Genomic DNA, 26,941 nt, shown 5'->3' on the forward strand with positions numbered 1-26,941 from the left:
TACAGAGTCAAACCCCTGACAGCTGACAGGTTTCTTTATTTTTCTGCTTTACTGTCTAATACTTGTTGTATTCTCTCTCTTTCTCTTTTTTGTTTGAATATTTTTCTGATCTTTAATTCTTTTTTATTATATGTATATGTATGCGCAGGGGCGTAGCAAGGTTGGAGTGGGCCCAGAGACAAGATTTTAAAATGGGGCCCCCCTCATTGAAGCTCAGCTCATGAAGTCAAGAAATCTTAAGTGAGGCTGAATAGTGGTGACAAAAAGCATAGTAAAACACACACACACACACACACACACACACACGTCATTTAATGGTTCTAGAGAAAGACATGCTGTTCTGGCAGCTCCAGGTCTTAACACTCACATCAATTTCGGAGGATGAATACAACTGAAGGAAGCCCAGGTGGGTGCACGGCTGGGGGAGTCAGTCATGTGACTTGCCTCTGGGGGGCCCCCCAAGGCAGTGGGCCCCCAGACAACTGTCTCCCCTTGCCCTATTATAGTTACGCCCCTGTGTATGCGTATGTTTTATGACTATGGGGCTATTCTCACGATCAGCAAAAATTGGGCTAGCCTCCACTAGCACGATTTTTGCTGATGGTAAGAACCACAGGGCTCGGCTGCGAGCCCGGTGGTTCTCGAGTGGGTATAACCTGCTCAAGTACCCCTCCCCTTAGCCCAGGGTTGTGGAGTGAGTGCTCCGCAAACCCGGGCTATCTGATTGTGAGTAGCCATGGTGCGGCTCCACTCCATGGCTACTTGCAAGTAGACCCCCAGAAGGGCAGCGAAAGGCTGCCTCCCGGCTCCAGAGGTCTCCCCAGTATGCCCTGCGCACTTTTTATTATATGTATATGTTTGCATATGTTTTATGACTATGGGGCTATTCTCACGATCAGCAAAAATTGGGCTAGCCTCCACTAGTACGATTTTTGCTGATCGTAAGAACCACCGGGCTCGGCTGTGTACTGGAGCTGTATACCGTATACTTGGCTGTATACTGGATCATGTATACTGGGGCTTCCGGGAGCCGCACGGTCCCCAAGCTCCCCAGCCCCCACCGGCTCCGTCATGGAGCCGGCAATCGTGTGGGCGGCCGATCCAGCCACCCAGGGCTCCCTCCCCGCTTGTGTGCGGGGACAGCGAGCTTAGCCCGTTCTCCCCATGCACTAAAAAAAAACAGGTCTCACTGATCGTGAGACCCGGTCCTATGTATTTTTATTTGTTGTTAGCTGCCCTAGATCACCTTGACAAGAAAGGTGGGAAATCTTTTTAAAGTGATAAAAACTAACTCCCCGCTCACTCAAATATGAACATATGAAGCTGCCTTATACCATTTCAGATCTGTGGTCCATTCTAGCTCACTATTGTCTACACAGACTGGCAGGCATTCTCTAGGGTTTCATTCAGACCAGGATCTTTCTCATGCCAGGGACTGAACCTCAGACCTTTGTCACGCAAAGCATGTGCTCTGCCGCTGGAAGCCTTGCACCATCTCACAGCTCAACCTTCCTCACACTGTGGCTATGACTTGAAGAGTGGCATACAAATATCACATTTAAAAATGAGCAAATGGATCTTACGTGTGGTGACAATGAGAGACACGGGATCGCTTTCACGGTTGCCTATCAGGGCTGTAACCTTCACTGTGTAGGAAACTCCTCCTTCCAGATCAAGGATGTCAAAGGAATTTGTGTTTCCTGAGACCAACTTGCTATTTTCAGGGCCACCTTAACAACAACAACAACAACAAAAAGAATGTTATCTTCTCACTTAAGAACAATGATGAGAGAACCATTAATGAGAACCATGTTGTTCTATCTGCAAACCCTGATCAAACCAAAAGGGGGCACCACTGCTTGCCACTACTAGCAGATTATCCTTACCATACAGTGTTCTAAGACTTTGTCAGTGGTCAGATACTACCTAACAGCAGCATCAAGGTGGGCCAGTCCTCGAAATAATGATTCTTTTGTTGTGATTTTCCCGAGAAGTGAAACAAAATTTTGAACAAAGTTAAAAGCTGGCAAAAAAATCTATATATAGAATTCAAACCCCAAACATTTTGTTTTTAAAATTCATATTGGGGGATTTTTTCTTTAAAATTAATCTTTGATCTGTGGTTAAATGTTATGGCCAAATAATATCAAGTTTCAATTTGCCAGGTCAAATTGGATATTTCTACAACTTTCCCTGACTGCCCCCCACTCCCAATTTGTAAATCCATGGCCAGCTTAGGGGCCTTAGCAAAATGTTCTCCATGGGCCTTCGCTTACCAGAGGGGGTTTCGGGGGTCAGCAGCAGGTCCTTCTGAGGGCTCTAGGCCTTCAGCAGCTGCTCAACAACACTGAGCCCTGATATCAGTCCTCCCTAAATTCAACGGGACCCATACTTGGGTGGCATTGAGATAACAGAGATTAGGAGACTATCTATCTGAATTTTAACCAGCAAATCTGAGTGAAGATCATTTGCTTGAGAATCCCCCTGCCCAAATTCATTTCAGTTCTAGTTTTTCTTATTTTGTGACCAGAACAAGGACTTCTGAATAGCTCTAAGAGGGCAATAAAAAGAGGACCCTTTGTGAACACTAACTAGTTCATCTAACTCGCATGTCGACCTGAACTTCTCTTCCATGCACCATCGTCCATGTGTCTGGGGCTTTGAAATAACAACCTCAGCACTGAGAAAATTCCATCCTCACGTACGACATTAATTTGTCCCCCTCAAAGATCTACTCTGGCCTGTCCTCCTTAACCTGAAGAAAGGCTACTCAACCATAATAATTTGGGCCAATATTTTTCTGTTTCCAAAATATTTTGGTAGTCTGATAAGACATAACCTTCACTTACTTTATTAATGGGATCCATATACAGTAATAATGTATCTGGAACTCTAAGATTGTAAAAATGAGCCTTGCTGGCTCTGTCAAAGGAACATGTCGAGGCAGGCTGACCAATAGGACTTTCCTGGCGCCCCTTTAGCAGCAGAACTTGCCGTGAGATTCACAGAAATAGCAGCAGCCCAGACAGATAACTGGCAGGCCCAGGGAGCCACCTTACCATCTTGCCGGCTCCACACCACTCTGTAGGCTGTAACCCCAGGCACACCAACCCATGTGACTCGCACCACGTTGCTCCTGGATTCAAGGACCCTGAGGCTAGTGACCATTCCCACTTGTTCAGGGGCTGCAATACAAAGAATGGAAAGGGACAGTTGAGAATGGTGATGTCGAGATGTGGCCATAGTGAGTAGAGTGATGAGAAGAGGCCAGTAGCCAGAGCTGGTCTCACCTGTTGTAGCTGTGGTGGTGACTGGACTCCCTTCTCTGCTTCCAACCAAGGCTGAAACCCGAATTATGTAGACAGTCCCAGGCCTCAAGCCCTCGATAGTGTAGGAGCTGACATCAGCTGGCAGGACTCGAGAGATCTCCTGACCTGGGTGAAAGGACAGGTTGGAGGCCAAAGGTTTCACAAGCTATTGAATGAACAATTGCAGTGAGAAATCTCGCAGTGTAGGGCTCGTAGCTGTTACTGCCACACATATCAAACAAGAATCCAGAGCGTGAATCTCTTATCAACAGAGCAGCTTCCATGCATACCACAAAGTCAGTCTGTTGCTGACAGGATGTAAATAATTACAACCCTCTGAGACTCTGATTTTCCTAACAGCCATGTTCCATTGTGTCACTGTCCATAGGGCTGCAAACCAGGACAAGAGGGAAAGGAAGAGACATGTGACTTATATGCCACATCTACTATCCTAGGGGATGGAGACACAACTCCTACCCTCTAGATCCAAATTTTCCCCTGTTAGGAAGCAGATAAATAATATCCTTAGCAGACTCAACAATGCATTGTGAGTCATATCATCAGGAGACGCTTGGAAAAATACGAGTTGTGCAAATTCCATTGTATTCTATGGTTATTCCATTAGGTGATTTAGAACTTTGTGCTAATAGAAAACATAGTTGCTCGATTGCTAGTTGTGGTTGACTCCTCACAGATTTTATTAGCTAAATTTTGGAAACAAAAACAATTACCAGCATTTGAAAAATGGATGAGTAAGACATGGCATACTATGCTTATGAATGTTAGCTTTTTAAAAGCATCAGTGGGAAGGAAGATGCAAACCTAGCCATAAGTTTCCAGAATGCTTATAACTGTTTATTTCATACTGAAACAGGACAAAACCAAAAGAAGATGTTAGTCTAGAAATATGGCTTTTAGCTAATATTCAATTATAATGAACACAATACTGAGAACATGCTTTTGTCTATCTATTGTGTATAATATTCAATTTGCATGTATTCAATATGTAAACATCTGACAAATGTAAAAAGAAGCTTATTGAACTATTTGATTAGTCCTTGCAATTCAAGACATTGTCCTGCTTGGTTGTGAAAACTGTCTCAGACTGTAGTGCAGAATCTGCTCTTTGATTGTAGATAGATCCAAATCCCAATGTGAAATACTTAAATTATCTGATTTGAAAAGGCTTTGCATTTTATAATTATGATTTGTCTAGACCTCTTCCAACTTAAAACAGTATTGACAGGGAGATCAAGCAAAATCTAAATAGGTATAATCTGGACTTCTTGGAATGCAACTTCTGGAAGCAAGCAGGAAAAAGATTACATCCTTTGCCCATTTCCCAACTTCTTGATGGGAGGGGGAATGTAAATGGATTATGGTAAGAGCAAATGGATTATGCATTATGATAATGCAAATGGATTATGGTAATCTCATTCACCATTGAAAAGCGGAGCCTCATCATTTCAAGACATGTCATGTATGCCACAAGAGAGAACCATATTGTGTGCAATGGGTACACTAGCTGTGAGCTGAAAATGGTCTTCTGCAAAAGAGACAGGATTCCCAGTGCTAGAGGCAAGCCTGATTTTGTTTGTGATTCTGCAGCTTAAGGTAAAAACATACCCAGGTCTGACATACCATCTCAACAGACCAGAGAAGAGTTGTGTAGAATATTCAATTTGTTGTGTAGAAGCTTTAATGGCATGTCTTTATTATGTCCTATAAGTCCTTGTTTACACATGTGTTGCCTTGGGATTTGAGGGACCACATCCATCCCTTCATTTGTGAGTGCCTGAGCTATTTAATTGCATGATTTAGAAGCGCCTTATGCTCAGAGTTGGCAGATAGCTTAGACAGACAGGCAAATAAAACTTATATGAGCTTCTGAATAAAGAACAATAGAGTTCTGAGCTGGAAAAGAAAAGAGATTGTTCAGAAACTCAGATAAGTTCTATCCACTGCATCTTTCCAGGTCTTGGAAGCTGCCTGGTATAAATGGCTTGGTGGGTTGCAGTGTTAACTTTAAGCCAGAACAGACTGTGAAGCTTTCCAAGTTTGAGCTATTTGCATAACTCACAAGTCTTGAAGGAACTGAGCCAAGAAAGAAAACATCAAGGTCATTCACACAGTCAGAAGCTGTGTTCTACCCAGGTTTGGGAACTGTATGTACACCCAATTTTCGGTTGTGTAGTAGCAAGGTAGGAGGAAAACCTGGATAGAAGTGATTGTGTGGAAGCAAAGTAGGAGAAAAAGCAACTCAGGTTTTCCTTCTACTTTGTTTCTACACAACCAAAAATTGGGATCACACGCAGCTACCAAACCTGGGTAGAATACAGCTTCTGGTTGTATGAATGACCTCATCCTCTTAGAAGGTAGGCACTTAATTCTGTATCAGTTGCAAGAGCTTGACCATCTATAAGAATAGCTCAAGGCCACACAGAAGTGAATAGCCTTGTTCACACAATCTGCTTAATGTGGGTAACACAAGTGACTATGTGAACCCATACCAAGGTGGTTTATGGCCGAAATTCTCATCTTGGCATGGATTCACACAATCAGGCAACCCACATTAAGTCTAGATTCAAACTATTGTATGAACAGGCCTAATGACAATGACTTTAAAGGTGGTGCAGTTTTTTCTCCAAATGAACTTGGTGAAAAGAACTCCCAGTCGCTGCCACAGTCTGAATTTCCAGAGGCAGCAGTGGATCCATCAGTGCATCAAGGCTGCAAAATGGAGACCTAGGCTAAGCTGAACCCCAACAGTTATAAATATTCCAGTCTATCTCAGGTCACATGATTTGCTGGCCATCATTTTGACAGAGTTCCAATGTATGTCCAGTTGCTATATTGGACTGCTGCCACCATCCAGAACAATGCCCCAGTTTTCCCCACTCATGGCTTGCTCTAATCCTTCCACATATTTCTGCTTTGCTAGTTTTGATATCATATTGTCTACCAGCACTCTGGTCCTTGAAAACAATGAAGCCCCAAATGCCAAGGAAGGCAAGTCAAACTCTTCAGTCAAAATATAGATGTTTTGCGATACAAAACACTCACCATCTCTTGGCCGCCATGTCACCTTATAGCCAGTTGCCCCAGCAATTGGAGTCCATGTCACCCTCAGCTGGCTGGGCCCAATTGCAGCTGCCTGTAGGTTGGAGACGCTGCCCACAGAAGGGTAGACTACAAGGCCAAAAAGGGAGGGTGGTGAGCCAAGGACTCACAAAAAATATAGAAATCAGTATCCTTTTAAAAAATTATTTTGCTTTTATATAGTGTTGTATATAGTACTGTAGAGTTTCCAAAGTGCCTCACGTACATTGTCTCAGAATTCTGTACAACAGCTCTATAAGGCAGGGAGGTATTGTCATCCTCATATTGTAGAAGTTGAGAGTTACTGGTTCACATGGTCACTTAGTGCAGGGGTTCTCAACTTTGGATTCCCAGATGCTGTTGGACTACAACTCTCATCATTCACAAAGCCAATGTGGCTGGGGATGATGGACGTTTTAGCCCAACATCATCTGGGAACCCCTGACCTAATGGCCATCAACCTCCCCCATCTCCAAGTTATCCATATAGGCAGGAAGGGGAAAATATCAAAGGCTAGAGAATAGCTGCAGAGCATTCTCATGATGACCACGTCCTTTAAATGGAAAGATAGATGGCACTGCTGCTGTTGCAATGTCTGATTTAAAGGCACTTGTGAGGAGCACAGTGAACATAAGAATTTAAGAATATAAGATGAGCCTTGATGGATCAGGCCCAAGGCTTATCTAGTACAGCATCCTATTTCTCACAGTGACCCACCAGATGTCTGTGGGGAAGCCCACAAACAGGAGAAGAAGGCACACTCTCCTGTTGTTCCCCTGCAACTGGTACTCAGAAGCATCCTACCTCTGTACCTGAAGGTATCATATATAGCTATCAAGAATAGTAGCCATTGATAGACTTGTCCTCCATGAATTTGTCCTTTCAAGGCCATCCAAGCTGGTGGCCATCACCCACACCCTGAGGCAGAGTGTTAAGAAGTACTGTGTTATTTTGTTGGTTCTACATTTCCTGGCAAATTTAGAGCTGTACTTCTGCAGCAATGCCAAATCCTTACCCAGAAAGGCAAGATGAAATGCTAGGTCAGAAGGCCCTGAAGTGTTAGAGAGAGAAATTGCAAGAATAGAGATGCTTGCAACCCAGCCCAGGACAACCATTAAGCAGCTCTGGCCCTGAGAGAGAGAACATACCCACGGGGAAATCAATGGTGGCTGGGGTGCTCTCCTGGAGACCTAACAATGTTGTTATCCGCACCGAGTAAGTGACACCTTCCTTCAGGTCCTGCAGTTCAAAGACACTCTGGTCGCCAGAGATTCGTCTGGTCTCCTCTGAGCCATCTGAAGCAGCATACAGAGAAAACAAATGAGCCTCTTCCAATCTGCTTAATCCATATTGGACTTCCTTCACACAATATCCTGGCCTCTCCACAAATAGCAGGCAAAAACATTCTTCCTCAGCCCTTGTTCAATCACTCTTGGACACCCTTCATATATGCCCTGCACTGTTCCAACCATCTCCCACAGATCCCAGTATGACCTTCAAAGAATATCACTGCCCAGTCCCAGATCATTTCTCCCCAGATCATTTCTCTGTTTTCACCCATGTTGATAAATATATCAACACATACTGTTGAAATATTTTGGGTCAGAACATAAGGGGGACAAAGGCCCAGCATGATGCTGAATAGATCTATGTTATATTGTTATTGTAGTAGTAGTAGTAATCCTCTATAATAAAACCCTTAAGTGTGATCCCGTGCCGCCCGTGTCTTTCTCAGCAGTTCTGGGCATGTGCAGAGCACATGCCCAGAACCGCCGAGAAAGATACGGCCGCCCAGATACGGGCGGCCATGTTGGCCAAATCGGCCCAAACAATTGCCGCCGCCGCCCGCCCGCCCGCCCGCCCTCCCAGCTGCCCGAGTCCTCCTCACCCTGTTAGGCCCGCGTCAGTCGGGCGATCAAAGACCATATTCTGAGAAGGAGAGAGGAGCTCGCAAACAGAGCTCCTCTCTGTGCAAAGCCTCTGCCCGAACTGGCGCTATGGATGCAAAGGATGCAACAGGCGTCCTTTGTGCCCAAAGCACCAGTTCGGCCAGAGGCTTTGCAGAGAGAGGAGCTCTGTTGCGAGCTCCTCTCTCCTTCTCAGAATATGGTCTTTGATCGCCTGACTGACGCAGGCCTAACGGGGTGAGGAGGACTCGGGCAGCTGGGAGGGTGGGCGGGCGGGCGGCGGCCGCGGGAACTCCCAGGCAGAACTCTGGTGCTGGCCAGAGACGGAGGGAATGGGAGGTAAGGGGGGGGGGAGAAACGCTAGCGCCCGTTATTGTAACGGGCTAAAAAACACTAGTAAATATATAACATTACTATTAATGGTGTTAACCGCACCAAGGACATAACTTCCTCTTTCAGACTCGGTCCTTTCAGACGACAGAGCAGTCCTTACCCTGGGTGTTGACAATCACCAGCTTGTAAGCTGAGGCCCTGGGGACAGGCGTCCACACCAGCCGGACCCGGCCCACTCCCACTGGCACCATGCGCAGGTTTGACACGCTGCCTATAACTGTTGGCCCTGCCACAGGAGGACAGAAAACCTGGTTAGAAGGGCTTGCCAAGTTAACAAGAAAATGCCGAATTCTTGAGTAAGCCCACAAGCAGAAGAGGAAAGAAGATGGGCCTCATCCCAGATGGTACTTTTCTGAGCAACATTCTGTCAGAAAAGAAATAATCAGGGAAAAATCAAGAATCCAACCACTTTTGTAGACTGCACACTACTAGTTTAGTTTCAAGCCACGGTCAAAAGAAATAAGTATGTATACAACATGGCCAGGCACCATAAAGACACCATAAGAAGAGCCCTGCTGGATACAACCATAGGCTTCATCTAGTCCAGCATCCTGTTTTCCACAGTGGCCAGCCAGGTTCTTGCAGGAAGCCCAGAAGTGAAGGCAGCAGCCAAAAGCCCCAATACCCCCCTGAATTCATTGTGGGGTTAGGACTCTATCGGTGGAACAAAACCACTTATCACACAGCTGTGGCTCTGAAATATCCCATGTGGGGAACTTCACATTGTGTGAGGCTCTGCAAAACAGTTTTACCATGTTAAACAACCAGCTACCCTATGGGAGGGCTAAGTGGCAGTTGGTGTATTTGTATGGAACTGTCAAGAATATCCCACAAAATGAGCATTTCATTACAGCTGTTTACTCATTGCACACCCACGCAGAATGCATGAGGGCAAAACAGGGGCCCACACACTGGCCACATCTCAGCAAAGACATACTATGAAGAAGGAACAAGATCCCGTGTACGGCCCCCCCCCCACACACACACCCCGATAGCAGAATGCATGCCAATTGGGCCCTCTGACATCCACATGTTGGATATTAGTGTGAAGGGGCTCTATATGCACACCACACATTCAGGCACTCTGGTTGCCCTGGGGTGCTGCCCACTTTAGTTCTCAGAGGGCAAATTCCCTCTTCCCTCATGAAGCTACCAAGCTGGTCACAGAAGCATTTGGGGCAGGCCATAGCTTTATGGTAGAGAGCATGTTTTGCATGCATGAGATCCCAGGTTTGATCCCTGGCATCTTCAGTGAAAGGGATCCGGTAATAGGTGTTGGGAAAGATCTCTGTCTGAGACTTAGGAGAGCCACTGCCAGTTGGGGTTGACAGGACAATTAACCAATTGTCTGACTCAGTATGAGGCATATCCTCTTATTATTCTCTTACGTTCAAGAACTGTGAACGGATGCCAAAGTGAACGGATGCCGAACTGTATCACACAAGAGGCCATAACACTAGGCAGGACCACCTCCAAGAGCCAAACATCCATCAGTGGGTGTAAGCAGCTTGAGAACAATAAGCTCTGTCATTCCAGAGGGCTATCTGGGGATTAGTTTCCCTGGCCGAATCAGTTGACACTTACGGATTAGGATGCTGAGAGGAACAGAACTACCCTCACGGCTGCCGATAAGAGCTGACACACGCACCACATAGGAGATGCCTTCTTTCAGATCAACTAGGTCCTCAGTAGTCTGGGAGCCTGGGATACGTCGAACCTTCTCTGTGCCATCTGCAGGTCAAACCACAGTAGCCATGACCACAGATCCTGGGTTAGATGTATACTGCACAATTACCTTGCAGGTGCCCTATTTGGTTTCTGGTTCAGAACCTCTCTTTTAAAAAATAGAATGTTCCTAGTCCTTATGGTTGTGGAGTAAATCCTAGGAATATGTGGACAGTTGGCTGGCTTGGATAATGTTCTGACCAGCCCTCGATCACTTGGAGGGGGAGGCCAGACACTCCAATGGGCCCCTCTCCATCAACGCCCCCCCCGCCCCGCATCAGGTATGGCATCCTGCTATTGTCTAATTGTGTGAGGGACAGGTCATCTGAGCAATCTTCTGCGTGATTAGGCAGCTGTGCAACAGAACACCAGAGTGAGGGGGAGGAGGCCTCACACACATGCTCCTTCCACACATGATTAGGAAGGGTGATCAGATTATTGTCTAAACTGACCCAGTATCTGGCAATGGCCCATGATCCACAACTGGAAAGAGGGCTTCTAGACAGCACTTTATTCTATAATGATGACTCACATTTTACATGGCATTATCAACATCCTGTGGCTATCCCACGATCCTCCCACTCTTAGATCCATTTATTTTGAGACGACAGGTAGCCTGACATGAAAAACTGCAGTGGAACAGCTGCCCAATGAGCACAAATATGGGTGACCCATAGGGGAGATCTTCCAATGGTCAACACATGGGGTTTCATTGTCCTCCACAATTCTGCCTCCTTTTTGTATGCTTAGCATTTGCTCTACCCCTAGCAGCTGTGGATGCTTATCAATCTTCAACAGACCCCCGTCTCTGGAGCCATCCCAGCCATCAGTTCCCCATGGCTACTCACCTTGGGTATTGCGCAGGACAATCTTATATGCTGTAGCTCCTGGGACACCTGTCCAGGCCAGCCGGACTCTGTTTCCAAAGGTCTCAATGATCCTCAAGTCAGAGATGCTTCCCACTGGTGGTGCCACCCCTGCAAGACACATTGCAGCACAAAGTCAGGGAGGCAAAGGTGCATTACAGATGGGAATACGTGTCTGGGGCTGCAAAAGAGTGGGGCCACTGAAACACTGGGAAAGGCTGCCGTTGTCTTCATTACAGAAGAAACCTTGCCCGGTTGGCAGCAGGACGGAGGGGAAGAAGGGCAGCTGGCTGGATTTTGCACCTTTGCAAACCAACCAACCTAAATGTTGAGCCAACTTGAACAACATGAAAAAGTCTTACATGAAAGGACAACCAGGAGCCTAGAACTTTGTCACAAACAGGAATAAATAGGAGGGATGTTTAGGAATGCAAAGCCATGCAGCTAATATAGCTAGGGAGCCTGGTTAATAATATTGAAAGTTCAGCTGTTGTCCCCAATGCTGGGCTTTGAAAAAAGTCATAAACAGCTGCTCTCTCGAGGGAGGCTCAGCAAAGAGGACTGTGCCACTTCCACCAGCACAGGCTTTCCTGGGAGCATGGGTGCACTCCTTTAGCACTGGGAAGTCTAGGAGAGGCAGGTTGAGGGCCCTTCCATGATCTCGAGGTGCCCAATTTCTGTCAAATCCACCACCTGTGCTGAGCTTCAATTCAGCATGAGTGAAAGTGGTTCAGATGCTCTACTATCTGCATGAATTCACATCTCATTTCCAAATGTATGCTGAAAGCAGAAGCATTTCAACATACCATATTACATCACAAGGCTGAATAACAAGTTTAGGGCTGTGTGTTCTTTATTTTTAATCTCAATTGGCTTTCAAGTAGCCTCTTACAAAAGTGTTTCCTTAGTACTGAATCAAATTTCCATGACTGAACATTTTTGGTGTGAGAAATGAAGCAATGGAGTAAAAACATATCTCAGCATTCCCTGGTCTTTTTTGCATTCCTCTCTGCAACTGCTTTGGTGAGTTTTAAAAGGGTTCTTCTTCTTCAGTGCCTTGATAGGCTGGAACATGTATAGCCAGCACAATGATATCACAGCAACATGTAACCAATCAAATTAGGTGATGTGATGATACCACAAAGTCAAATCAGAGGGAAGGCAAGTTATAAGTTTATTCGGTCATTGACCAGCAAATGAAGGCAATGCTTTGTCCTTTTTGCCAGCTTCCCAAATTATCACCAAAATGGGGTGGTATGTTCCAGCTTAAACCTACTTATCTTATTTATTTAAATGAATTTGCATATCCAGACTTGGAGGCATAATATAGAATCTATAATATAGACTAATATAGTCTAACTTCTCAGGTCTTGCAAGGTTATCTTGCTTATTTTAATCACCAAAAACACTGTCAGGAAATCTACATTCAGAAATAAACTTTCCAGCAATTTAAATGAAATTTGCCTGGAGAAAGTCATCTCACCAATAGGTAATTAACATTTAGAAGAGGAAGGAAAGCATCTTAGTCTCTTACTCAGAGGCAGACTCGGCTGGTCTACATCAACATCAGTTTTTCTAGTTGTGAAAACAAAATGCTTCATCATCTAGAAAAGATCTTTACTCAAGGGATACATGCATACCAAAAAGCACCAGGCATTACTCTCTTACTCGCTCACCAGTCTGTGAGATGGTAACTGGTGTGGCCACCTCTTTGCCCTCATACAAGGTATAAAGGGTGATATGATATTCTGTGCCTGGCTGTAGACCTGTCAGGGTGTAACTGTTCTCATTGGTAGGCAGGGACACAGCCTTGGGGGGTTCGGTACCTGAGGGTAAACACAAGATAGAAGTCACAATGCGAGCCCACTTCCAGCCCCACCACTTTCCAACTTTTCATCAGTTTATCCAACTTTTCCTGGGTCTTGAATCAACAATCCCACACTCTGTCTCCGGAGTTTTCTCGACTATCGAAGTGGAAGACCCTATGTCTATGAAGGATCCTAAGAGACCATATCCCAGAAAAAGCTGAATTGGTTGGGAAAGAAAGTGAGAATCAGCAATTAGGGATGGGCACCGACTTGCTTCAGCACCATCCCAAGGACAGCGAGTGGTTAGAGTGTTGGACTAGGACCGGGAAGACCCAAGTTTGAATCCCCTTTCAACCATGAAACTCACTAGGTGACTCTGAGCCAGTCATGTATCTCTCAGCCTAACCTACCTCACAGGGTTGTTGCGAGGATAAAAATAACCATGTACACCACTCTGAGCTCCTCAGAAGAAGAGCAGGATATAAGTGTAAAAAAAAGGAGAGCAGAGGTGGTAGGCAGGTCATACCTGCCCTTCTTGGAAGCCTCTGCCACCTCACACTACCCCACTGTGGTGCTGTTCTCAGAAAAGCATCCCTGTGAAAGTGGCAGCCTGTGCCATTGTCTCCTTTAAACTGCCCTGCCACGGCGACAGGGTCAGCACGCAAATGGCATCGCCGTGGCGGTGGCGAGGTGATTTAAAGGAGACAGCAGGACAGGCTGCCACTTTCACGGGGATGCTTTTCTGAGAACAGCGCCATGATGGGGCGACAAGGGGTGGCGGAGGCTTCCAGGAGGGGCAGAGAGGAGCTCCTGCCTCCTTTTAAAGGAACCCCTCGCCCCGCGCCATAGCATCTTGGTTACAGGGAGCCGAATCATTGTGGCACCTCCTCAAAGAGGAGTCGAAATGATTCAGGCACATCCTATCAGCAATCCCAGTGTGTGACAGGAAGTCTCTCCAGTGCATCCTTCTTAATGTTCCCTGCAGCCTTCCTTTCACTAATTGCATATCTTAGTGGCCAGCTTACCGATTGCTTTTCTCCATTCCAGTCGATAACCCCGGGCATTGGGGATGATGTTCCAGGCCACCTGGATAGATGTTGGATCTATAGTAATGGTCCTCAGAGTTTGGACAATACCTATATCTAAAGACAGCAAAGATAGGCTGGATTCAGCAGGGTAATGACCCCCAGAAGAGCCCCATCAATCATTTAGTAATTACTTCACTACAAAATCTACAACAGTTCTAGCCTGTATTTCATCTGTAAAAAAAACCCCAGCCAGTTATCACCAAAATACAACTGTAAGGCAAACACCTCTTTAAAAGATGGGATATTAGGATTCAGATCTGAAATACATCATGTTATTCCATATGTGAATACCAATTTTTATTCCTATATCTCAGTCTTCAAGGGAGATATCATACTGTACTGCATTTTGTATTCCCCTTTGAATGAAGGTGTGAACACGTATACCAGATTTCATTCTGATAATGTTCAACTGAGTTATCACACTAAAGACACTTACTTAATTACTTACAAATAGAATGCTAGCAGGTCAGGAATTAAACCATAGGACCTACTTTGCTCAGACAATACGTAATTAACAACAGTAATAAATACTGATTTTCTCCTTTGATTTCCTTTCCGTTGGTTTTAGCTGTTTGTTGAATTTGAGTGATTTTTAGTGAAATATTCTGATTGTTTTATTAGTTTTAATTTGTTGTTCATTGCCCCAGGGCCCCAGGACAAAAGGTGGCATATAAGTGAAGAAAGACAGACAAACATACTCCCTTGTGCACATACCAGTTCTCCTTCTAATGGAGACTTTGGGCCCTTCCAGCTGCCCATAGATTGGAAGAACAGTCACTACATACTCAGTGTTGGGCTGAAGTCCAGTCAACAAGAAGAAATTCTTGCTGGGATCCACCTCCGCACTCTGAATGTCCTGACCTAAGAAAGCAGAGCAGCAACACAAAAAAGCTTGCAGCAGTGGGTATTCACTATATATACAGATATATTAATTACATGACCTTTAGTGGACTGCCCAAAGTCATTTAGAATGACCGGTGGAACACCCTACACCCAGCCAAATACAAGGTTATCTGCTAAGTCATGTTTCATGGGAAGCGTAGAAGACTCTCTACTGTCCTTCAGAAGAATAGACCCCAGCAGATGGAACCCTCCGTGGCTATCTACCTTGAAAATTACCAGTGTCCCATCTTAATGCAAAATCTTCATGGACACATGTTGATGTGAGCTTAAGTAGCAACAGCAAACAGAAGCGGGGGGCAGGGTGCTCCCTTGAACCAAGTTTTACAATACAAATAATATTTGCATCCTTCTATTTCTCCGCAGGCTCAAAGTAGCACATGTGGGTGACGTTTTAATTTCACAATAACTCTGATAGGGAGGTTAGGCTGAGAAACAGCAACTTCAGTTTGACCCCTCACTCCGAGAAAAGTGTAGACGGACAGAGATCTGAACTCAGGGCCGCCCTGCTCTAACTGCAAGACTTTATCCACAATACCTCAATATCTTTTAACCGTGCTTGGAATTTAATCAGTATATGGAATGAATTGGGGAACTGGGATCCAGTAATGATATAACTGTAAGAGTTCCTGTGTGTCATTACTGGATTATCTATTTGGTGTGACTGCCCATAGGTGGCGATCTTCTGTTTAGACATCATGATTGCATGATAAAGCTACAGGTATAACAGTATTTGAATTTTGTTCTTATGGATTATATAAGGGATTTAATAAGGCACACTTTCGAAAGAATATTGCCATATTAAATAACCTCAGGGCTTCTGTGATCTCAAGATTTGAATGTTTCAGAGCATTGATTATTTTTGAAGAGCTCGGTAAATAGATCTTTTCTTTTACATCTACTGTAAAATACAGTATACACTATTTTTCTATATGATGGATCTCCTTAAGTCTTCTATTGTCACAATATTGGTTAGGCAATGATTTGATACAGCTCAGACTAGAAGAACCTGACTACCTGAACAGCTTATGGCCATCCTAAATGCAGTCTGTGGGGGCTAGCCTAAGAAGATCAATACACGATACCGGGACAGTTAATAGGGTCCCCACTGAATATGTGATAAAATATTTGCATAACAAAACACTCTGGGCCTTGCTATCATTCATTCAAGCAGTTTATAAATTCATATCAATGGATTATACTCTGCTCTAGCATGTGAACCCTAAAGCCAAGGAAGAAAATGGAACAGCTGAGCAGATATACCTGAAAGGAGTCCCCAGGTAACACGATATGCAGTTGGTCCACTCACTCCTCGCCAGGTCACCAGCATACCCTGGGAGGAGACATTCTGGGCAGAGAGATCTTGTACTCCTGATAAAGCCACTGAAAACAGAGCGGTCAAAACAAACAGAGAAAAGAAGGATGGCATTTCAAATTCACCAAATAGGCCATGTTATCAGTAATCTCGTTGTACAGATTCAGGTAAACCACAATCTCATAGAATGTGTTCTCTTAATTAACTCTAGTTCAAACCAGACAAAGGGCAGTGAATGACATCCAGACTAGTTTTCGGAATAGTACTACTCAGGAGTGACACTGAAATATGTTGTGGGAATACTGACACTTTATGGGTGCAGATAAGTGCCAGTTCCTGGTGTTCGATCTCACATAGAAGATATTACAGAGCTGGGAAAAGGGCAACTAAAATGATCAGGGGATTGGAGTGCCTTCTCTGTGAGGAAAGGCTAAAGTGTCCGGGCCTTCTTAATTTAGAAAACAAAGGGAGACCATACAAGTTTTACAAATTATACTTGGTGTGGGAAAATGGATCAAGATATGTTCATTTTCACGCAATGATATCAGGATTATTCAGTAAAACTGGTTGGCAGGAGATTCAGGACAGCAAAAGAAAGTACTTCTTCACACAGCAGGTACTGTAATTAATCCATGAAATTAACTGCTGCAAGATGTGATGGTGATGGTCACCAGCTTAAAAGGCTTTACAAGAGGATTAGAACAGTTTGTGGAGGACAGGGCAATCAAAGGCTCTCAGGCATGATGTGTTGCCAGAACACCTTATTTTGGGGCTGTAGTCAGTACCCCTCTATATGATTTGGAGCTGTGAGCCCACAGCCTCCATCTTGGATACCTGAGCTCACAGGATCATGAACTCTGGACATGCCCATATTTGGCAAACTATGCAATTTGGTCACTTAGCACAAGCAAACATGGGGCGATGCTACCCAAGGTCAGAATAAAAAGCAACAGTAGAGAGTTATCCCCATAGCCTCTCTTTTAAAAGAGAAGGAAAGCTAGCAAAGTAAACCTGAATCAAGGAGACCTTCACAAGGGAAGCAATACTCCCTTCTTGCAAAAGAGAAGCAGCTTTGCTAATCTTCTCCTCAGGAACTCAGATAAGCACAGCAGATCCCCACCCCACCATCAACATGCAAATGATTTGGCAAGGACCAGGAGGTGAAGTTGTTAAAATCCCAAAGAACCATATCTCTCCACCTGGAGACATCCCTGTTGGCAGATAAGCTTTAAGTTCACCCATTCAAACTTATACACATAATTCCTTCAAAACCATTCCACCTTGTTCCCCAGGATTATACCCAAGTTGATTAATTCATGCAAACATGAATTCCTTTGTTCCACATGAGTTTCAACCCCTCCAAAATTTGCCTATTTGTACCCCTAGATCCAAACACACGTTTAGAGTGCTCAGGAGTCAGGACTCCCAGAGAACTCTCAGAACCTATCCCAGACTCAAGGAGAAAGGACCCTGTTTCCCCACCTACATGGACCTAGACCATGCTGGGTCTTCAACGTGTGAGTAGACACACTACACCACTCTTCTTTTTCCTGCCTTTCTGCTCTACCCCTGCGAGGAGGTCTGCCCAGGTATTTGCAAGTGCAGCAAACAGACCAATGGATTGGGACTGGTAATACTAACTTCCTATCCCTTTAAAACTCCTTGCTCCCTTCTGTTGCCTCCTTTAAGTCTGCCTTTCAGTCCTTTCTCCAGTAAGCCTTAAGTTGATTCATTGACAATTGACAATTCAGATCTTAAGCTAAAATGTCTCTATGTGAGATTCTTGATATTATTGCTAGTTAAAATCTTATTGGTTTGCCTAATCACCTTTTTCTCTTCTTATACCCCTTTTACCCTTAAATAAACCTGATTGTATTGCACTTCCGTCTCCTCATCATTTTCCAGACCAAAACTTTGTTTAAATTGATACTGTGGTGGACTGTTCCATATAGTCATACTGATTCCCCACGATAGCTCCAAAGTCAGAGTAGTGTATTTAGCCAGCACTCCGGAGCAGTTCTGTTAACAGATGGCAATATGGAATCTTCAGATTAAGTAGCAGTATGACACTGAAGACCTTATGCTGGGAAGCAAAAGTGGGAGAGGGCTGCTGCCTTTATGCCGTGCTTTTGGGCTTCCCAGAAGTATCTGGTTGACCATGGCAGGAAACAGAAAGCTGGACTAAATGGACTGATCCAGGTAGTCTCTTCTTCTGTTCTTGTGGTGAGCCAATAATATCCAAAATGTAGTCCTCTATTTGGATTAAAACTCATCTTTAAACTGTCTCAACTAAGCTTAAAGCTGCCATGCTGAAAGTGCTGCACATGGGCACCATATACCGTTTCCCCCTGAAATGCTCATCTGTCTACATAAAAATGTCACAAAACAAAGAGTGTGTAGCCATAATGTACCATGCACAACCCTGTAGCATAAAGACAATGCTTGATGTGGTTTAACAGGGATTGCTGTTGGATTCTAAGGTCTCCCAAGTGCCACTTAGTACTCTGCTGCTCAAGCGTCCTCTGCTATCAAAGCAGGTAAGTTAATGGTAGCCAAAGTACCTGTTTCTACCCAACCTCCTCTTGACTATATGGACCCATTGTGCCCTCACAGTAGATCAGCCACTGACTGCTAGATGTGAGCTGTAAAGATGCTAGCCTTAGACATGAAAAGAAATCCACCCCCACTTAACACTGCACCTGGTTTCAAACGGATCTGAAAATTCATTCATTCAACCACTGTTCATTAATGACAAACATTTTCAGTTTAGAATTCACACTTCATATGCTAAACAGGTTGTCTGAATTATTTGTTGTGACCCAAAATTGTGATCTTTCACACACCGTTCAACCCACGCAAGAAAGGCCTGTAGAGATGTTTGTGATGAATTACTCAGGTCGCCTTTTCACCATCTGCACAGTAGAGTCCAGGCTGGAAAAAAAGCCCCTGGCCATGTGCTGAGTGATCACTAAGGGTCACCTCCCTTGGAATTACCAATCCAAAAACTCTTCCAAACTAGTTTAGTCAGCTCCTTAGCCAGGACTAAATTTCTTCAGCACATTTCTTTCAGGTGGGACTTACATGTCCGGCCACTAATCATAGCAGGTGCTACTGTCTGGCGTGGGTAGATGGGGTACAGCCTGATCACATAGTCGGTGTTGGGGCGAAGGTTGCTGAGCATGACTGATGTAGCACGAGGCCCAAGATTCAGTTCTTCAGCTGGAGCTTCACCTTGATGGAGGAAAGAAAAAGGGAAGTGTCAGGGACATATAGAGCAGAAGTGTGAGGAGTGCCGAGAATCACCAGAAGCCCCTCATAAATGACATCAGTAGTTATGAGTGATGGTTCTTCTTTCTGAATATCAACATACTTCAAATCCTTACGGGTCCCTATATTTTTAAATTTTCATCTTGCACCCTTTTGACCAAAGTGTGGGAAGGAACATGATGGGCAGGCCTAGGGGATGACAGATAAGAAGACAGAATCCACAAGGCAGAGAACCTGCATTGTTCTGTTGCATGTGCAGCATCTTGAATTCATTGCAGGATACCAGCTATGGCAAAGCCCAGGCAATCCTTGTCCTCTAATAGTGAAGAGAATTAGGGATTATGGCATAAAAGACTCTTAAGGGTGAAGAGGAAGCAAAGCAGTGCCTAAGAACAGATGTGAAATATGCTTGGCAGGCAAATACGTGTGTGTGTGTGTGTGTGTGTGTGTGTGTGTGTGTGTGTGTGTGTGTGTAAGAGAGAGAGAGTGTGTGTGTGTGTGTGTGTGAGAGAGAGAGATCAGTCTAATAATCTAGTCTGTTGGCAAGGAGAGCCAGGATGGAGCCACAACAAGGTTGCTGGCCTTAGAATATGTCCCTCTTGCATTGGGCGCACTTGCCCTTTCCTGTCAGATAGCCAGCCCTTCTTTGAAAGCAGCCATCCCTCATTTTAGAATGCCCCCTTCTCCTTATTTTATGGAAGACATGTCCTAGCTCTATGATGCAATCATTTTAGAAAAGCTGACCCAGGAAGCCTGTCAGCCTTTATTCCTTAGGAAAGAGTCAGGTCCTATTTCAGAACTCCATCAATCTATGTATGTGGACAACCAAGAATGAACACTGGAGTTTTGCAGGGCAGGAAATGGTCTCAGCTTATGGTAGATACCCCCAGACCTTGCAGAAAAATGGAGGGGTGGTGGTGGTTGTGGTGGCGGTGTCAAAACATCCAAGTCTCCCAAAGCAGGCATAGGCATCACTTGCTGAGATATGTGGAAGCTTGTGCATGGAAGTCTGTGTGTGTTGTCAACAAGCAGGCAGAGGAGGAGGGAACAAGTTAATTATAGCCCACCACCACCACCACCTGAGGAGGGAACAGGTTAACAAGTGCATATCCCCACTTGTTTCTGTAGGTTCTTCTCAGAGTGATCAGTGTGTATATATCAGAGCTCAAGAATGTTTGTTTCTAGATCCCTGTGTAGAGAACTGCAAGAGGCTTAAGACACTGTACAGGGAGCTGAGCCTGTTTCAATGGGTCTGAAAATGTAACTAGCCAGTACTGGAAGAAGAAAGGAGTTGAAACCATAGGACAGCAGGATGGAGATTGCAACTGTTTTAAGCCCAGGCTGTACTGCAGATAAAGCTGCAGTATGTTGGTCCCTGCGGGCCTGGGCTAGGGCTGGGGCCATGCAGGGCGAAGCACCAGCCAACACAGTGGTGGGTTCTGCTGAGCTCAGCAGCATTTGGGTGCCCACAGGGCCAGGATTCTCTGGGAGGGAGATGCATTGCCATGGCAGCAGGTGTGGCCATGTACAGGGCGAGGCTCTGGGAGAGCTGCCAGGGCTGTGAGCACTGGGATGGCTGCAGGCTGGGGAGGGGCAGCTCCAGGTGCAGCTTCCAAACAGACCCAGCACAGGCAAGGGTAGGCAAGTTTTTCCAAGGTGCCTACTCCCCCAAGCCTGGGCTCCCTCTCTCTCCCTCAGCAGGCTAACACACCCTGAACTCAGACTATACAGAGCTCTTCTTCATCAAGAGCTCTCTCCCCAAAGGACATGTTCACCTGAAGGGCAAGTGGCTGAACTTCCTCCTCCCAGACAACAGTCTCTGTTCCAGGAATTCTCAGACCTTGGGTTCCCAGATGTGGTTGGACTACAACTCCATCTTCAGTAAGGGATGATGGAGGTTGTAATTCAAAAACATCTGGGAACCCAAGGTTGGGAAGTTACTGTTCCCTGTAACAGGGATTCTCAGAGGTTGTTGACTACAACTCCCATCATTCCCAGCTGCAATGGCCTTTGTCTGGGGATTATGGGAGTTGTAGTCCGCATCATTTGGGAATCCTTGTTACCAGGAACCCCTGCTCTAGGCCACCAAAGTACCCCAACCTCCTGGCACAGATAGAGCCTTGAAGACTGAGAAAAACAATGTAACTGCCCCTCCCACTACCATTCATTGTAAAACAAGGTGTGGGATTTCCTAGAGTTATCTCTCTCCGTCCCTCTTAAGGCCAAACTACATGCTCACAAACTAAACATATGGCCACTGCAGATACACATGGAAGGATAAATTAAATTACAGGCAACATGTGGCATGATGTCGTTGCACTCATTGTCATCAACGCTTTACCACCCTCCTACCCACTGACTCCACTTAACTGGCTGTTGCCTGAGGGCAGAACATTGAGTGTAATGATGTCACAATAAGAAAAGCTGGCTTAGCATAGTGGCTAAAAGAATGAACTCTGCATCAGGGATACCCTGGGGTAAATCTCACCAGTGCCATGAACTCACTAAGTGGCCCAAAAAAGTTGGTCGCCAACTGCAATATGGGAATAACAATAGATCCAGCGTGGTGTAGTGGTTAGAGTGCTGGACTAGGACCCGAGTTCAAATCCCCATTCAGCCATAATACTAGCTGGGTGACTCTGGGCCAGTCACTTCTCTCTCAGCCTAACCTACTTCACAGGGTTGTTGTGAGAAAGAACTCAAGTATGTAGTACACCTGCTCTGGGCTCCTTGGAGGAAGAGTGAGATATAAATGTAAAATAATAATAATAATAATAATAATAATAATAATAATAATAATATTCGATGTCTGGATAAAACAAACCAGTCAATAACACCTGCCTGACTGTGTAAACAAGAAATAATAATAACTGTAGTCGAGAAGAAAGAAAAACAAGTGAAAATAATCGACATAGCAATACCAGGGGATAGCAGAATAGAAGAAAAAGAAATGGAAAAAATCAGCAAATACAAAGATCTACAAATTGAAATTGAAAGGCTGTGGCAGAAAAAGACCAAAATCATCCCAGTGGTAATTGGCGCCCTGGGTGCAGTTCCAAAAGACCTTGAAGAGCATCTCAACACCATAGGGGTCACAGAAATCACCATCAGCCAATTACAAAAAGCAGCTTTACTGGGAACAGCCTATATTCTGCAACGATATCTATAACAACAGCAACAACATTGACAATAAAATTCTGGCATCCCAGGTCCTTGGGAAGGACTCGATGTCTGGATAAAACAAACCAGTCAAGAACACCTGTCTGACTGTGTAAACAAGAGATAATAATAATAATATTCATTTACCTGAGAAGGTTGTTGCAAAAATTACATCCTAAAATTACATGTAAAGTGATTTGCATGCTCAAAAAGTGTTATACAAATGCTAAGGATTGTTATGTCAAGAATCTGTGAGTTTTTGAACTAAGAATTATCAGGAGATATGGGGTGGGGCAGCCATTTGTTCTACAGGTAACATATGCTTGCCTCTGGTAACACTCAATGGAAACTTGGCCTTTTAAAGTGGTGGTTCTCTTATTTAGCAGGAGGAGGGTGGCTGTCCCAATTCATCCCACCAGTGCAGTGGTTGTTAGTGGTTTTTCCTTTGTGTTTGTATTTTAGCTTGTGAGCCCTTTTGGAACCACAAATAATTTTCTCATACCTTCTGCTATGTAAACTGCTTTTAGAAAGCAGCATATAAGTAATGTATTATTATTTCTTGTTTACACAGTCAGACAGGTGTTCTTGACTGGTTTGTTTTATCCAGACATCGAGTCCTTCCCAAGAACCTGGGATGCCAGAATTTTATTGTCAATTGTTATAGATATCGTCGCAGAATATAGGCTGTTCCCAGTAAAGCTGCTTTTTGTAAATGGCTGGTGGTGATTTCTGTGGCCCCTATGGTGTTGAGGTGCTCTTCAAGGTCTTTTGGAACTGCACCCAGGGCGCCAATTACCACTGGGATGATTTTGGTCTTTTTCTGCCACAGCCTTTCAATTTCAATTTGTAGATCTTTGTATTTGGTGATTTTTTCTGTTTCTTTTTCTTCTATTCTGCTATCCCCTGGTATTGCTATGTCGATTATTTTCACTTGTTTTTCTGTTGTTGTTGTTGTTGTTATTAAATAATAATAATAGTTTGTTGTTAGTAATAATAATAATAATGACAGTTTGGCCCTTAAAACCTATTTTTCCTGCTTAAGCTAGTTTATTTGGAGTATTAGTGGTCACAGAATGAGGAAAAAATTCGTGCATGTAGGTACATAGCTGCTCCTCTCTCAGTAGTAATCTTAACTGCGTAAGTCTTGTCGGCGGGGCGGGGGTGGGGGAAGAAAGACCTGTCCAACAATTGAATCTCCTTTTCTCTCAGAAGGGATTCAACCTGCATCCATGCTTGTGTGATGGGCTGAGGTGACATCACAAGGCAGAGGGCTATGCCAAAGACTGAGAGTTACCATTACTGTAGTTCTCCAACACAGCCTCCACCTTACAAAAGGATCTATGTGAGGGCAGGGAAAGGTTTCCTGGATACCCAATATTTCTGAGCCATCAACACCTTCAGTGTCATACTTTTCACTCACCTCTGGCTTCATAAGTGAGCCTATAGCCCTGGATAGAATCCAAGCCAGGTGCCCAGGACAGTCTAAGGAAGGTTGGTCCAGCTTCCAGCACCCGAAAACCTGTCACTCCAGACAACATCTCTGTAAGGGAAAGAAAGTGTAGATAGGAGAGGAAGGAAAAGGTTCATCACACTCAAAGCTTTGGGTGAAATCAACTTCCTGCCCCTGAGACATCTTGATGCTGCAGTAAGCAAAGTACCTCAAGTTAACATAGTGTGTCAAGAGGAGAGTCATAATAGGGGTCTGTTGAGTCAAGAGTTACTTAGGAGTGAGCTAGCAAGGGTCTAGATCAATCAGACAGAAATCAAAGGCCAGCATATAATGAAATAACTACTATTGAGCCTTTTGTGGGGGGTGCTCTCTGGATTCCAAATCTGCTTGGCAGTCTAGCAGTCTTCAAGCTTTTCAAACCCATAAACCATATTTTTTATCTCCTGAGATTGTGCAGCTGGTACAATCCATTCTGGACAGGAGTATGACTCACCAGAAAGATAATACTGAAGACGACCAGTATATTATGTAAATCTATGCTGCTATATCCTCCACAGCCAAGAGCTAGGAGTCTTGTGGAATGCACTAAAAGGCGATAACAAACCCTACCAGCTCTCCACCACCACTCAACTACAAAATCCAAGAAGGCAGCAGTAATGAAGTAATGATTAATCTGGCCATCTCTAACAGTGGAGATGGCCAGATTAAAATGATGACAGCCTGAGCCCTCTTATATGATGAACTCCCCAAAAGATGGCCATCACCTTCACAGACCACACACCACTCACTAAACCTCTGAGCACAGTAGTTGAACACATTATGGCCACTTCATGTATTACAATGTTTCTAAACAAGCACTTCCATTTAAGGGAATACATGAACCCCATACGTAGGATGGTTGCACCTGACAGTTCCACATGTATGTTTTGCCTCAAGTAACTAGGCTCTTAAATGAGGAACTGCCACAAACAGACATTTCAGAAAGTCTCAAAGCAGTCATGAAATATTGCTGTACCAGAGACAGGCCTCATTACTCACGGGTGCGTCCCTTGCCAGAGGTCGATTCTCCAATGCTGTTGGCATACTGAGCAATAACAGTGACCAAATAATCCGTCCCTCCCTTCAAGCCACTCAGCACAGCATTCGTCTCGCCAGATCCCAGACTAACCTGTCCAATAGGAACAAAGAATCTCTTTTTCTATTCCAACACTATGATATCACATCCAGTCACATATGATTCTCGCACTTGAGCCTGTTTCATCGCACATACACAATGGTGGAAGCAATGGCTACAAGGGGCTTGCCACTGCATGAACACATGATGTGCTACATGTAGGGTTTCTTACTCAGAGAAAGGCTTCTGAGCAGGAAGTGGCCAAAATGGATGAGATATAATAGGATTTCACTTTTTTAAAAAAATAAAGAAACTGGGAAAATCTAATTTTGAAACTTTGCCTCACATCACATTCTAAATCAAAATTCTCTCTCCCCCCCCCGCCCGCCCCACCCCAGAATTGAGAATAGCCCTGCTGGGGATTCTTAGACAGATAGATAGATAGATAGATAGATAGATAGATAGATAGATAGATAGATAGATAGATAGACAGACTCTAAACAGCATCCATGGGGTTCCCAGCAAGTCTCCTATCCAGGTGTTGACCATACCTAGACCTGTTTGCTTCAGCAGGGTGGCTGAATCATGGGCCCTCAGGCCTTGTGGCTAATTGTAGCTTCAGCGGGAACAATTCTGATCCAGAAAACTGTGTGCAGGGGAAGGTTAAACATCCTCTCCCCCAGCACCACTGCTCTGATCAAATTCAGAGCCCCCAGTGGTTGCTTTAAAGTTTTCAAAGGCAGCCAACCTAACTACAGATTTCCCACATCACATGTGATTTGACTCTTAGATCTTTATTATATCACCATTGTAGAGTTATAGTTGGAGGGCAAAAATGAGCCTGTCTCAATGAGAACCTGGCATGCCAGATCTGCTGCTCCAACCAAAGTAAAATCAACACCTCTTCTTATTTTATTCCTACATTCTTTATTTTGTCTCATATTATTTATTTATAAACCACCTGGCATTCAAGGTGGTATACACGGTCAACATGTGCGCTAAACTGATGATTGCTATTAGCTAGACAGAGTTGTCGGGCTTCACAAAATTATTGGACATTTTTAGGTTTTTATCACCAATTTGTTCACAGGGTGCAGGAAAAATTAAGGTAAAAATGACAGCTCTCTTCCATACTATCAAAAATATTGTAAAGGATGGGAAGAAGATCATTAGCAACTGATACAGATCATCAGAATGTGCTGGGTTAATTGATTCAGAATATTCTTCAATGGAAGAATTCAGTACTTTGAAAACTCCCAAATTATGCAAATGAAACAGGAGAATGTAATCCATCCTTTCACATTGTTTTATGAACAAAATATGTTATAAGAAAAAAACGATAGTGATAGCACCCCAAAGACAAACAAACCTGTGGCAAGCGATTACAAAAACACATTCTTGGAGTATGTTGGTAATAATGTGTGCTAGCTGTCATGAAAAGCAATCAGATGGCAGAATCCTGCACTGAGCAGGAGGCTGGACAAGATGACCTCTAAGGTCCCTTCCAATGCTAAAACTCTATGATTTCGATGTATCAGGGTA

General features: G+C 44.4%; 1 protein-coding gene across 10 annotated transcripts in view; it reads right to left on the reverse strand.

The window, feature by feature from the left end:
* Window positions 1-26,941, reverse strand: part of COL7A1 (collagen type VII alpha 1 chain) — a 216,234-nt gene that overhangs the window by 174,757 nt on the left and 14,536 nt on the right. For 9 of the 10 annotated variants that reach the window (XR_008316932.1, XR_008316931.1, XM_053299561.1 and 6 more), the window contains exons 8-22: window positions 25,324-25,453; window positions 24,256-24,375; window positions 19,491-19,640; window positions 16,358-16,477; window positions 14,909-15,055; window positions 14,132-14,248; window positions 12,975-13,124; window positions 11,281-11,409; window positions 10,292-10,438; window positions 8,808-8,933; window positions 7,556-7,702; window positions 6,372-6,497; window positions 3,291-3,434; window positions 3,060-3,185; window positions 1,584-1,730 (exon numbers count right to left, since the gene is read on the reverse strand). Coding sequence is in view for 8 of the 10 variants with exons in the window: in XM_053299561.1 (XP_053155536.1) it covers window positions 1,584-1,730; window positions 3,060-3,185; window positions 3,291-3,434; window positions 6,372-6,497; window positions 7,556-7,702; window positions 8,808-8,933; window positions 10,292-10,438; window positions 11,281-11,409; window positions 12,975-13,124; window positions 14,132-14,248; window positions 14,909-15,055; window positions 16,358-16,477; window positions 19,491-19,640; window positions 24,256-24,375; window positions 25,324-25,453 (2,026 nt within the window). In the remaining 2 variants the exon portion in view is untranslated. Of the gene's footprint in view, window positions 1-1,583; window positions 1,731-3,059; window positions 3,186-3,290; window positions 3,435-6,371; window positions 6,498-7,555; window positions 7,703-8,807; window positions 8,934-10,291; window positions 10,439-11,280; window positions 11,410-12,974; window positions 13,125-14,131; window positions 14,249-14,908; window positions 15,056-16,357; window positions 16,478-18,820; window positions 18,945-19,490; window positions 19,641-24,255; window positions 24,376-25,323; window positions 25,454-26,941 lie in introns of those variants that run through there. The other variant, XM_053299566.1, reaches the window with a different exon arrangement.

The sequence above is a fragment of the Hemicordylus capensis genome, chromosome 2 (genome assembly GCF_027244095.1).
Source record: "Hemicordylus capensis ecotype Gifberg chromosome 2, rHemCap1.1.pri, whole genome shotgun sequence".
Lineage (NCBI taxonomy): Eukaryota > Metazoa > Chordata > Lepidosauria > Squamata > Cordylidae > Hemicordylus > Hemicordylus capensis.